General features: G+C 36.6%; 1 protein-coding gene across 2 annotated transcripts in view; it reads left to right on the top strand.

The window, feature by feature from the left end:
• DTD1 (D-aminoacyl-tRNA deacylase 1) overlaps positions 1–14293 on the top strand; it is a 551014-nt gene that overhangs the window by 24278 nt on the left and 512443 nt on the right. For both annotated transcript variants that reach the window (XM_053712002.1, XM_053712001.1), the window contains exon 2: positions 12727–12817. In XM_053712002.1, coding sequence (XP_053567977.1) covers positions 12727–12817 — 91 coding nt within the window. The remainder of the gene's footprint in view (positions 1–12726; positions 12818–14293) is intronic.

The raw sequence follows: 14293 nt of genomic DNA on the forward strand, positions 1-14293 counted from the left end.
ATACCGTAGAGGGGTCATTGTGTGAGCTAGCTGTGGTGAAATTTTAGTGGAACAATTGGAGATTTCTTTTTTATTCCTAAGTGAATTTGCTGAAAAGGGCCGATTTATGAAATTCAAGGCACATTTGGGGCCCAATATTTTTAAAATTCCACAGTAAAAATGGTCCAAACTTAGTGATACCGTAGAGGGGTCATTGTGTGAGCTAGCTGTGGTGAAATTTTAGTGGAACAATGGGAGATTTCTTTTTTATCCCAAAGTGAAATTTTTGGAAAGTGACTATTTTTGCAATTTGAGGGACATTTGGGGCCCAATATTTTTAAAATTCCACAGTAAAAATAGTCCAAACTTAGTGATACCCTAGAGGGGTCATTGTGTGAGCTAGCTGTGGTGAAATTTTAGTGGAACAATGGGAGATTTCTTTTTTATTCCTAAGTGAATTTGCTGAAAAGGGGCGATTTATGAAATTCAAGGGACATTTGGGGCCCAATATTTTTAAAATTCCACAGTAAAAATGGTCCAAACTTAGTGATACCTTAGAGGGGTCATTGTGTGAGCTAGCTGTGGTGAAATTTTAGTGGAACAATGGGAGATTTCTTTTTTATCCAAAGTGAAATTTTTGGAAAGTGACTATTTTTGCAATTTGACGGACATTTGGGGCCCAATATTTTTAAAATTCCACAGTAAAAATACCGCAAACTTAGTGATACCGTAGAGGGGTCATTGTGTGAGCTAGCTGTGGTGAAATTTTAGTGGAACAATGGGAGATTTCTTTTTTATTCCTAAGTGAATTTGCTGAGGGACATATGGGTCCCAATATTTTTAAAATTCCACAGTAAAAAGTCTCCAAACTTTGTGATATCGTAGAGGGGTCATTGTGTGAGCTAGCTGTGGTGAAATTTTAGTGGAACAATGGGAGATTTCTTTTTTATTCCTAAGTGAATTTGCTGAAAAGGGCCGATTTATGAAATTCAAGGGACATTTGGGGCCCAATATTTTTAAAATTCCACAGTAAAAATGGTCCAAACTTAGTGATACAGTAGAGGGGTCATTGTGTGAGCTAGCTGTGGTGAAATTTTAGCGGAACAATGGGAGATTTATTTTTTATCCCAAAGTGAAATTTTGGGAAAGTGAATATTTTTGCAATTTGAGGGACATTTGGGGCCCAATATTTTTAAAATTCCACAGTAAAAATAGTCCAAACTTAGTGATACCCTAGAGGGGTCATTGTGTGAGCTAGCTGTGGTGAAATTTTAGTGGAACAATGGGAGATTTCTTTTTTATTCCTAAGTGAATTTGCTGAAAAGGGGCAATTTATGAAATTCAAGGGATATTTGGGGCCCAATATTTTTAAAATTCCACAGTAAAAATGGTCCAAACTTAGTGATACCTTAGAGGGGTCATTGTGTGAGCTAGCTGTGGTGAAATTTTAGTGGAACAATGGGAGATTTCTTTTTTATCCCAAAGTGAAATTTTTGGAAAGTGACTATTTTTGCAATTTGACGGACATTTGGGGCCCAATATTTTTAAAATTCCACAGTAAAAATACCCCAAACTTAGTGATACCGTAGAGGGGTCATTGTGTGAGCTAGCTGTGGTGAAATTTTAGTGGAACAATGGGAGATTTCTTTTTTATTCCTAAGTGAATTTGCTGAGGGACATATGGGTCCCAATATTTTTAAAATTCCACAGTAAAAAGTCTCCAAACTTTGTGATATCGTAGAGGGGTCATTGTGTGAGCTAGCTGTGGTGAAATTTTAGTGGAACAATGGGAGATTTCTTTTTTATTCCTAAGTGAATTTGCTGAAAAGGGCCGATTTATGAAATTCAAGGGACATTTGGGGCCCAATATTTTTAAAATTCCACAGTAAAAATGGTCCAAACTTAGTGATACAGTAGAGGGGTCATTGTGTGAGCTAGCTGTGGTGAAATTTTAGTGGAACAATGGGAAATTTATTTTTTATCCCAAAGTGAAATTTTGGGAAAGTGAATATTTTTGCAATTTGAGGGACATTTGGGGCCCAATATTTTTAAAATTCCACAGTAAAAATAGTCCAAACTTAGTGATACCGTAGAGGGGTCATTGTGTGAGCTAGCTGTGGTGAAATTTTAGTGGAACAATGGGAGATTTCATTTTTATTCCTAAGTGAATTTGCTGAAAAGGGGCAATTTATGAAATTCAAGGGACATTTGGGGCCCAATATTTTTAAAATTCCACAGTAAAAATGGTCCAAACTTAGTGATACCTTAGAGGGGTCATTGTGTGAGCTAGCTGTGGTGAAATTTTAGTGGAACAATGGGAGATTTCTTTTTTATCCCAAAGTGAATTTTTTGGAAAGTGACTATTTTTGCAATTTGACAGACATTTGGGGCCCAATATTTTTAAAATTCCACAGTAAAAATACCCCAAACTTAGTGATACCGTAGAGGGGTCATTGTGTGAGCTAGCTGTGGTGAAATTTTAGTGGAACAATTGGAGATTTCTTTTTTATTCCTAAGTGAATTTGCTGAAAAGGGCCGATTTATGAAATTCAAGGCACATTTGGGGCCCTATATTTTTAAAATTCCACAGTAAAAACTCTCCAAAATGTGTGATATCGTAGAGGGTTCATTGTGTGAGCTAGCTGTTGTGAAATTTTAGTGGCACAATGGGAGATTTATTTTTTATTCCTAAGTGAATTTGCTGAAAAGGAGCGATTTATGAAATTCAAGGGACATTTGGGGCCCAATATTTTTAAAATTCCACAGTAAAAATGGTCCAATCTTAGTGATACCGTAGAGGGGTCATTGTGTGAGCTAGCTGTGGTGAAATTTTAGTGGAACAATGGGAGATTTCTTTTTTATTCCTAAGTGAATTTGCTGAAAAGGGCCAATTTATGCAATTTGAGGGACATTTGGGGCCCAATGTTTTTAAAATTCCACAGTAAAAACTCTCCAAAATTTATGATATCGTAGAGGGGTCATTGTGTGAGCTAGCTGTGGTGAAAATGTAGTGGCACAATGGGAGATTTTGCTTTTATCCCTAAGTGAAATTGCTTGAAAGTGAAGATTTTTGCAATTTTAGGGACGTTTGGGGCCCTATATTTTTAAAATTCCACACTAAAAAGTTTCCATACTTTGTGATATCTTAGTGGGGTCATTGTTTGAACTAGCTGTGGTGAAAATGTAGTGGCACAATGGGGAATTTTGTTTTTAACGCTTAGAGAAATGCTGGAATATGACTTTTTTTTACATTTGAGTGACATTTATAACAAAAATGCTTGTGGTATTCATTAAAACATTTCTTATTAGCATATATGTATGGTACAGCCTTTAATAGTCTTAAGAAAGTACTAACAAATAAGTGTCTGATAGCTTGACTACTGTTTTAAACCTGTCTGATAGCTCCAAAACAGTGTCTGATAGCTTGACTTGGATTTTTAAACTGTCTGATAGCTTGACTCCAGTGTTTAAATGTACTCAAACACAAACTTAGATTCCACAATAAAAATGGTTAATTCAACATAATAAAATTATTTACTTTAGACCTTTGTGGCACTGGAAACCTTGAGTGCAATAGTGCATACTGCAGTTACCTGAGGTTGTCTGTGGTATTGAGATTCAAATTTACCTTGTAAAAGCCAGTGATTGGCACCATCAAATGAGATCAAGATCATGAGTTTTACTAGGTATTTCATCAGATGCATCCAGAGACTGTTCTGCAATATCCTCTTCATTTAAGACCACTTTTTTTTTTTTTTTACAGTACAGTGTTGTTGCTTATCCATAAATTTCATATATAAACCAATTGACTTTAATGCTTCTTGAATCAAACTCACGTGTCCCATCTTATTTGATATTTCTGTTTTGGTGACAATAGTCCATTGTTAATAAGAAATTCGTTTCTACCATCAAGCCATGGTGATATACCATTTGATATTTGCCATCTATTAGTATTTTCTTATGAGGCTCACTTCTGGGAATAGAGTGAGGAACAAAGGGACAGGGAATTTACTAAATGACTGCACTTTGTGTTAATGGCTGCAGTGCAGGAAGTACTGTATATTTAAAGGGACACTGTACCCAAATTTTTTTCTTTCATGATTCAGATAGAGCATGCTATTTTAAGCAACTTTCTGAATGAATTCCTATTATCAATTTTTCTTTGTTCTCTTGCTATCTTTATTTGAAAAGGCAGGAATGAAAGCTTTGGAGCCGGCCTTTTTTTTTGTTCAGTACCCTGGACAGGGCTTGCTGATTGGTGCCTGCATTTAGCTATCCAATCAGCAAGCGCAACCCAGGTTCTCAACCTAAAATGGGCCAGCTCCAAAGCTTTTTTCCTGCTTTTTCAAATAAAGACAGCAAGAGAACAAAGAAAAATTCAAAATAGAAGTAAATTAGAAAGCTGATTAAAATTGAATGCTCTATCAGAATCATGAAAGAAAAAATTTAGGTTTAGTATCCCTTTAATTCCTGTCATTTTTTAATCATGTTTCTTTAACAGTTATCTAGGGACTCCCCAGCACAGTGACTTCCCAACAGACATTTACTTTCCAAGACTCCCTTATACTAACAATCCATCAAATTAAAAATGAAATACAGCTATACCCCGCTCATACAGTGGGTTAGGGACCAGAGCTCCGCTGTAAAGTGAAAACCGCCTTAAAGTGAAACAAGGCAGTTTTAGATTTTTTTTCCACTTGCCAGTGTGTTTAAAAACTTGAAAACATGTTTGAACTAACATATATTAGGGGTGCAATAGCGCTACGTTTAGTTTAACACTCGCACAGCACAGTATTCAATTAGTATTCAATAAGAACTGTACCTGTAAAATAGTGACAATTACTGTAGTACAATTTGCCAGACTACAACACTGAGACACAGATTGCACTGTAATGCTGTAAACAAAGTGAACTGCTCATAACAAAATGGTGCCAGTCACTTTTCTCGCAATCTCACGATGATTACAGCACTGTTTCAAAATCCTTGGAGGTTGAACTTCAGCTCCACAAAGCGATGTATTAGCGAATCGCTGTAAAGTGAGGTATACCTGTAGGTCTATAAAGGTACCACACTGTAATATTCATCTGAACTAGCCAATGGCTTTGCCTTTTTTACCTCGCATTTATATAATTTGGATTTATTAGTGACTCCACTGGAGTAAATTATTTATTTTTATTTCAAGACAGTTGGAGGTGTGTCCCTGCCCATTAATAGGTTTGTGTTTTTTTTATCAGCATGTAAGCATCTCTCCTTAGGGGTGAGGTTGTTAATGATTTGTGTTAATATCAATTTAAACAGACAAAAAAATTTTTTCTTTTCATGAAACCAACCATTTTTAACATGTGTACTTGTTGATCTTTCATTTCTCTAATTGGTATAGTTTCTTTTTTCTTTTAAGCTTTAAAGATAATATGTAAAATTATCCATTAAGCAACCTTATTTAAGGCACATGAACCCCAAAAGTTTTCTTTCATAATTTAGATAGAGAATACAATCTTAAAGGGGCAGTTTACCCAAATATCTTCTCCCCTTTAATATGTTCCCAATGATCCATTTTACCTGCTGGAGTGTATTAAATTGTTTACAAGTAACTTGTTTACCTTTATTTTGGCATTTGAAATAGCTGATTTAGCATGTGGTATCCACACCTTTACTTAAAGGGACATGATTCAGACAAAACCATGTGATTTTAAACAACTTTCCAATTTGCTTCAATTATCTAAATGGTTTCATTCTCTTGGTATCCTTAGTTGAAAAGCATATCTAGGTAGGCTCGGGATCAGCAATGCATTACTGGGAGCTAAATGTTGATTGGTGGCTGCGCAAAAATGCCTCTTTTCATTGGTTCACCAGATATCTTCAGATAGCTCCCAGTAGTGCAGAGCTGTACCTTTAAAAAAAAAAAAAACAAAAAAAACCCGATACCCAGAGAATTAAGCAAATTGGATAAAAGAAGTAAATTGAAAAGTTCTTTAAAATCACATGCTATATTTGAATCATGAAAGATAAGCAAAAGAAAAATGTTGGGTTTCATATCCCTTTAAAGTTTCTATACTTACTCCAGGCAATGTTAACACAGCCAGCAGAAGAATTTACAATCACACTCCCAGTGGGGTGTAGAAGAGAGAACTAATAAAATATTTTTTTTCCATTATTCTCTTGTTTTAAGCTTTGGTTTACAGACTTATATAAGATAAGGAAGCATATGTGTGTGCACACAAAGTCATAACATAATGATATCTTATTTTAGCTGCAAGCTCAACCCATTGTAATAGGCTGTGGTTTCAAAAAAACAAAACCAACTATATCATATACACAAATTAAACCTTCAAATTCAATTTCTTATACATTTTATACTCTGCAAGTCATTGGAAATACATTAAGGGAACAACAGTTTTACAGTATACGGTCCCTCTAAAGAACTTTTCAATTTACTTATCTAATTTGCTTCATTCTCTTAGAATCCTTTGTTGAGAAACAGCAATGCAGATGGGTGAGCCAATAAAATAAGGCATATATGTGCACCCACCAATCAGCAGCTCCTGAGCCTACCTAGGTATAGTTTTCAACAAATGATACCAAGAGAACTAAACAAATGAGCTAATACTGTAGTATTAAATTGGAAAGTTGTTTAAAATTGTATGCTCTATCTGAATCATGAAAGAAAAAAACTTGGTTTCTTTCATGTAATTAGCAAGAGTCCATGAGCTAGTGACGTATGGGATATACATTCCTACCAGGAGGGGCAAAGTTTCCCAAACCTCAAAATGCCTATAAATACACCCCTCACCACACCCACAATTCAGTTTTACAAACTTTGCCTCCGATGGAGGTGGTGAAGTAAGTTTGTGCTAGATTCTACGTTGATATGCGCTCCGCAGCAAGTTGGAGCCCGGTTTTCCTCTCAGCGTGCAGTGAATGTCAGAGGGATGTGAGGAGAGTATTGCCTATTTGAATGCAGTGATCTCCTTCTACGGGGTCTATTTCATAGGTTCTCTGTTATCGGTCGTAGAGATTCATCTCTTACCTCCCTTTTCAGATCGACGATATACTCTTATATATACCATTACCTCTGCTGATTCTCGTTTCAGTACTGGTTTGGCTTTCTACAAACATGTAGATGAGTGTCCTGGGGTAAGTAAATCTTATTTTCTGTGACACTCTAAGCTATGGTTGGGCACTTTGTTTATAAAGTTCTAAATATATGTATTCAAACATTTATTTGCCTTGACTCAGAATGTTCAACATTCCTTATTTTTCAGACAGTCAGTTTCATATTTGGGATAATGCATTTGAATTAATCATTTTTTCTTACCTTCAAAAATTTGACTCATTTTCCCTGTGGGCTGTTAAGCTCGCGGGGGCTGAAAATGCTTCATTTTATTGCGTCATTCTTGGCGCGGACTTTTTTGGCGCAAAAAATCTTTTCCGTTTCCGGCGTCATACGTGTCGCCGGAAGTTGCGTCATTTTTTGACGTTATTTTGCGCCAAAAGTGTCGGCGTTCCGGATGTGGCGTCATTTTTGGTGCCAAAAGCATTTAGGCGCCAAATAATGTGGGCGTCTTATTTGGCGCTAAAAAATATGGGCGTCGCTTTTGTCTCCACATTATTTAAGTCTCATTTTTCATTGCTTCTGGTTGCTAGAAGCTTGTTCTTTGGCATTTTTTCCCATTCCTGAAACTGTCATTTAAGGAATTTGATCAATTTTGCTTTATATGTTGTTTTTTCTCTTACATATTGCAAGATGTCTCACGTTGCATCTGAGTCAGAAGATACTACAGGAAAATCGCTGTCTAGTGCTGGATCTACCAAAGCTAAGTGTATCTGCTGTAAACTTTTGGTAGCTATTCCTCCGGCTGTTGTTTGTATTAATTGTCATGACAAACTTGTTAATGCAGATAATATTTCCTTTAGTAAAGTACCATTGTCTGTTGCAGTTCCTTCAACATCTAAGGTGCAGAATGTTCCTGATAACATAAGAGATTTTGTTTCTGAATCCATAAAGAAGGCTATGTCTGTTATTTCTCCTTCTAGTAAACGTAAAAAATCTTTTAAAACTTCTCTCCCTACAGATGAATTTTTAAATGAACATCATCATTCTGATTCTGATGACTCTTCTGGTTCAGAGGATTCTGTCTCAGAGATTGATGCTGATAAATCTTCATATTTATTTAAAATGGAATTTATTCGTTCTTTACTTAAAGAAGTACTAATTGCTTTAGAAATAGAGGATTCTGGTCCTCTTGATACTAATTCTAAACGTTTGGATAAGGTATTTAAATCTCCTGGGGTTATTCCAGAAGTTTTTCCTGTTCCTAATGCTATTTCTGCAGTAATTTCCAAAGAATGGGATAAATTGGGTAATTCATTTACTCCTTCTAAACGTTTTAAGCAATTATATCCTGTGCCGTCTGACAGATTAGAATTTTGGGACAAAATCCCTAAAGTTGATGGGGCTATTTCTACCCTTGCTAAACGTACTACTATTCCTACGTCAGATGGTACTTCGTTTAAGGATCCTTTAGATAGGAAAATTGAATCCTTTCTAAGAAAAGCTTATCTGTGTTCAGGTAATCTTCTTAGACCTGCTATATCTTTGGCTGATGTTGCTGCAGCTTCAACTTTTTGGTTGGAAACTTTAGCGCAACAAGTAACAGATCATGATTCTCATGATATTATTATTCTTCTTCAGCATGCTAATAATTTTATCTGTGATGCCATTTTTGATATTATCAGAGTTGATGTCAGGTTTATGTCTCTAGCTATTTTAGCTAGAAGAGCTTTATGGCTTAAGACTTGGAATGCTGATATGGCTTCTAAATCAACTCTACTTTCCATTTCTTTCCAGGGTAACAAATTATTTGGTTCTCAGTTGGATTCTATTATCTCAACTGTTACTGGTGGGAAAGGAACTTTTTTACCACAGGATAAAAAATCTAAAGGTAAAAACAGGGCTAATAATCGTTTTCGTTCCTTTCGTTTCAACAAAGAACAAAAGCCTAATCCTTCATCCTCAGGAGCAGTTTCAGTTTGGAAACCATCTCCAGTCTGGAATAAATCCAAGCCTGCTAGAAAGGCAAAGCCTGCTTCTAAGTCCTCATGAAGGTGCGGCCCTCATTCCAGCTCAGCTGGTAGGGGGCAGGTTACGTTTTTTCAAAGAAATTTGGATCAATTCTGTTCACAATCTTTGGATTCAGAACATTGTTTCAGAAGGGTACAGAATTGGTTTCAAGATGAGACCTCCTGCAAAGAGATTTTTTCTTTCCCGTGTCCCAGTAAATCCAGTGAAAGCTCAAGCATTTCTGAATTGTGTTTCAGATCTAGAGTTGGCTGGAGTAATTATGCCAGTTCCAGTTCCGGAACAGGGGTTTTATTCAAATCTCTTCATTGTACCAAAGAAGGAGAATTCCTTCAGACCAGTTCTGGATCTAAAAATATTGAATCGTTATGTAAGGATACCAACGTTCAAGATGGTAACTGTAAGGACTATCTTGCCTTTTGTTCAGCAAGGGCATTATATGTCCACAATAGATTTACAGGATGCATATCTGCATATTCCGATTCATCCAGATCATTATCAGTTCCTGAGATTCTCTTTTCTGGACAAGCATTACCAGTTTGTGGCTCTGCCGTTTGGCCTAGCTACAGCTCCAAGAATTTTTACAAAGGTTCTCGGTGCCCTTCTGTCTGTAATCAGAGAACAGGGTATTGTGGTATTTCCTTATTTGGACGATATCTTGGTACTTGCTCAGTCTTTACATTTAGCAGAATCTCATACGAATCGACTTGTGTTGTTTCTTAAGATCATGGTTGGAGGATCAATTTACCAAAAAGTTCATTGATTCCTCAGACAAGGGTAACCTTTCTGGGTTTCCAGATAGATTCAGTGTCCATGACTCTGTCTTTAACAGACAAGAGACGTCTAAAATTGATTTTAGCTTGTCGAAACCTTCAGTCACAATCATTCCCTTCGGTAGCCTTATGCATGGAAATTCTAGGTCTTATGACTGCTGCATCGGACGCGATCCCCTTTGCTCGTTTTCACATGCGACCTCTTCAGCTCTGTATGCTGAATCAATGGTGCAAGGATTACACATAGATATCTCAATTAATATCTTTAAAACCGATTGTTCGACACTCTCTAACGTGGTGGACAGATCACCATCGTTTAATTCAGGGGGCTTCTTTTGTGCTTCCGACCTGGACTGTAATTTCAACAGATGCAAGTCTCACAGGTTGGGGAGCTGTGTGGGGATCTCTGACGGCACAAGGAGTTAGGGAATCTCAGGAGGTGAGATTACGATCAATATTTTGGAACTCTGTGCAATTTTCAGAGCTCTTCAGTTTTGGCCTCTTCTGAAGAGAGAATCGTTCATTTGTTTTCAGACAGACAATGTCACAACTGTGGCATACATCAATCATCAAGGAGGGACTCACAGTCCTCTGGCTATGAAAGAAGTATCTCGAATTTTGGTTTGGGCGGAATCCAGCTCCTGTCTAATCTCTGCGGTTCATATCCCAGGTGTAGACAATTGGGAAGCGGATTATCTCAGTCGCCAAACGTTGCATCCGGGCGAATGGTCTCTTCACCCAGAGGTATTTCTTCAGATTGTTCAAATGTGGGAACTTCCAGAAATAGATCTGATGGCGTCTCATCTAAACAAGAAACTTCCCAGATATCTGTCCAGATCCCGGGATCCTCAGGCGGAGGCAGTGGATGCATTATCACTTCCTTGGAAGTATCATCCTGCCTATATCTTTCCGCCTCTAGTTCTTCTTCCAAGAGTAATCTCCAAGATTCTGAAGGAATGCTCGTTTGTTCTGCTGGTAGCTCCGGCATGGCCTCACAGGTTTTGGTATGCGGATCTTGTCCGGATGGCCTCTTGCCAACCGTGGACTCTTCCGTTAAGACCAGACCTTCTGTCACAAGGTCCTTTTTTCCATCAGGATCTGAAATCCTTAAATTTAAAGGTATGGAGATTGAACGCTTGATTCTTGGTCAAAGAGGTTTCTCTGACTCTGTGATTAATACTATGTTACAGGCTCGTAAATCTGTATCTAGAGAGATATATTATAGAGTCTGGAAGACTTATATTTCTTGGTGTCTTTCTCATCATTTTTCTTGGCATTCTTTTAGAATACCGAGAATTTTACAGTTTCTTCAGGATGGTTTAGATAAGGGTTTGTCTGCAAGTTCCTTGAAAGGACAAATCTCTGCTCTTTCTGTTCTTTTTCACAGAAAGATTGCTATTCTTCCTGATATTCATTGTTTTGTACAAGCTTTGGTTCGTATAAAACCTGTCATTAAGTCAATTTCTCCTCCTTGGAGTTTGAATTTGGTTCTGGGAGCTCTTCAAGCTCCTCCTTTTGAACCTATGCATTCATTGGACATTAAATTACTTTCTTGGAAAGTTTTGTTCCTTTTGGCCATCTCTTCTGCCAGAAGAGTTTCTGAATTATCTGCTCTTTCTTGTGAGTCTCCTTTTCTGATTTTTCATCAGGATAAGGCGGTGTTGCGAACTTCTTTTGAATTTTTAACTAAAGTTGTGAATTCCAACAACATTAGTAGAGAAATTGTGGTTCCTTCATTATGTCCTAATCCTAAGAATTCTAAGGAGAAATCATTGCATTCTTTGGATGTTGTTAGAGCTTTGAAATATTATGTTGAAGCTACTAAGTCTTTCCGAAAGACTTCTAGTCTATTTGTTATCTTTTCCGGTTCTAGAAAAGGCCAGAAAGCTTCTGCCATTTCTTTGGCATCTTGGTTGAAATCTTTAATTCATCTTGCCTATGTTGAGTCGGGTAAAACTCCGCCTCAGAGGATTACAGCTCATTCTACCAGGTCAGTTTCTACTTCCTGGGCGTTTAGGAATGAAGCTTCGGTTGATCAGATTTGCAAAGCAGCAACTTGGTCCTCTTTGCATACTTTTACTAAATTCTACCATTTTGATGTATTTTCTTCTTCTGAAGCAGTTTTTGGTAGAAAAGTACTTCAGGCAGCGGTTTCAGTCTGAATCTTCTGCTTATGTTTTTCATTAAACTTTATTTTGGGTGTGGATTATTTTCAGCAGGAATTGGCTGTCTTTATTTTATCCCTCCCTCTCTAGTGACTCTTGTGTGGAAAGATCCACATCTTGGGTAATCATTATCCCATACGTCACTAGCTCATGGACTCTTGCTAATTACATGAAAGAAAACATAATTTATGTAAGAACTTACCTGATAAATTCATTTCTTTCATATTAGCAAGAGTCCATGAGGCCCGCCCTTTTTTTGTGGTGGTTATGATTTTTGTTTAAAGCACAATTATTCCAATTCCTTTTTTTATATGCTTTCGCACTTTTTTATCACCCCACTTCTTGGCTATTCGTTAAACTGAATTGTGGGTGTGGTGAGGGGTGTATTTATAGGCATTTTGAGGTTTGGGAAACTTTGCCCCTCCTGGTAGGAATGTATATCCCATACGTCACTAGCTCATGGACTCTTGCTAATATGAAAGAAATGAATTTATCAGGTAAGTTCTTACATAAATTATGTTTTTTTTGTCCCTTTAAAAGTTTTCATGTATGTAGCTGGTAGTTTGTTTAAGTAATTTGTCTATTCATGAATAATGTGAAATAATAATTTATGTTTTTGTTAGCAGCTTTACTGTAAATTGAAACGTATCTGGAATTAAAAAAGATCTAGAATTAAATATTTTTGCTTGTTTGACCAGGGTTTATACTAAACAATGTTTGTATTTTCTAGTGGGAGAAGAGCAGATCAGCTCTATTGGGCGAGGCATATGTGTTCTGTTGGGAATTTCAGTAGAGGACACACAGAAAGACGTTGATTACATGTAAGTAAATTCATAGGGTTAGATTACAAATGGAGCGCAAATTAATTCTTCCGCTTGAGCGTTAGAAAGTAAGATTTTTGCGCTTGCCGGGTTGCGCTCCTATTATGAGTTGTAACTAACCCGACGTATTCCCCTGTAGAAGTCAATGGAGAAAAATAAAGTGGGAAAAAACCTAACTAATAAAAGTCCAGGTAAGCTGCATTTGCACAAATGTATGCATGATTAAGGACTAGCAGGTCCGAAACGTTGCATTTTATTTTGTTCCACAAGATGAAATAAAGTATTGTTACAATTGTGCTGGTGCTCTTTGGACTTTTATGATATTAAGGGTTTGTGGTGTGGAGCCTAGCAGCAAGCACTTATGCACTAGTGCTGAATATGTATGCTTTACCAAAAAAAACAAAAAACTCCTCACTCTTGCAAACACGATCACATATTTCCATTTGCACTAACCCGACATGAAAATATGAATATTTCACATTCCAATGTTCTGCACATACAAGAATATGTTCTATTTATTTATTCATATATACATATTTCTACATATATATGATTTTTTATTATATATATATATATATATATATATATATATATATATATATATATATATATATATATATATATATATATATATATATATACTGTGTGTGTGTAGATATATATATATATATATATATATATATATATATATATTACACATATACAAACAAAGCTTGCACTCTCTGGTCTTTTCCAAACACTTTTTTTACTGTGAAAAGTAAGTGACGTTTCGAGGACAAAGTATCCCCTTCCTCATACACAGTATATACAAATTCAAAACAATATATAGCTATAAACAAGCAAACCCCACCCCAATTAGGACCAAAAAAATGCAAAATGGTTGTCATGGAAACAACCTGATCACATAGTAAACATCAGTGTATGATCTATTATAACCTGTAATAGTCTGAGTATCAATATTCAACAATCTGTAATAATATAACAGTGCAGTGATAATATGTGACAGAATAAATGCCACCAGCAACAAAAATAATCAGTGTAAGCACACAGTAATGTCCGCAAAGATGCAGATCATGTCATAACTTTGACGATAATTTATTCTCATCATACCTTATGAACTTTAAGGACAACATCACAGAGTGTCATGCGACTGAATAAGGACCAGAACTAAATTCCCTTGGGGCTCCCGATCACGGCCAATGCACCCACTAAGAGATAACATAACTCACTTCCTGGTGAGTGGCGCGGTCACGTGTCTGTGAAAACCAATGGGCTGCAGGCATCATGATTGCTATAGCAACCCAGCGTGTAGTTTCACTGTCATCCGTGGAGTGTTACACCAACCAATCAGGATGAAGAAAGTAATAAAGATTAGTGTAATGTAAACAATGCGTTTTCAAAGCAATGAACTGCAAACATAAGCATTAAATGAATAGTAAGTGTAACATATGATTACAGGCAGTGATGTCACACAAA

This window comes from Bombina bombina, chromosome 4 (assembly GCF_027579735.1).
Source record: "Bombina bombina isolate aBomBom1 chromosome 4, aBomBom1.pri, whole genome shotgun sequence".
Lineage (NCBI taxonomy): Eukaryota > Metazoa > Chordata > Amphibia > Anura > Bombinatoridae > Bombina > Bombina bombina.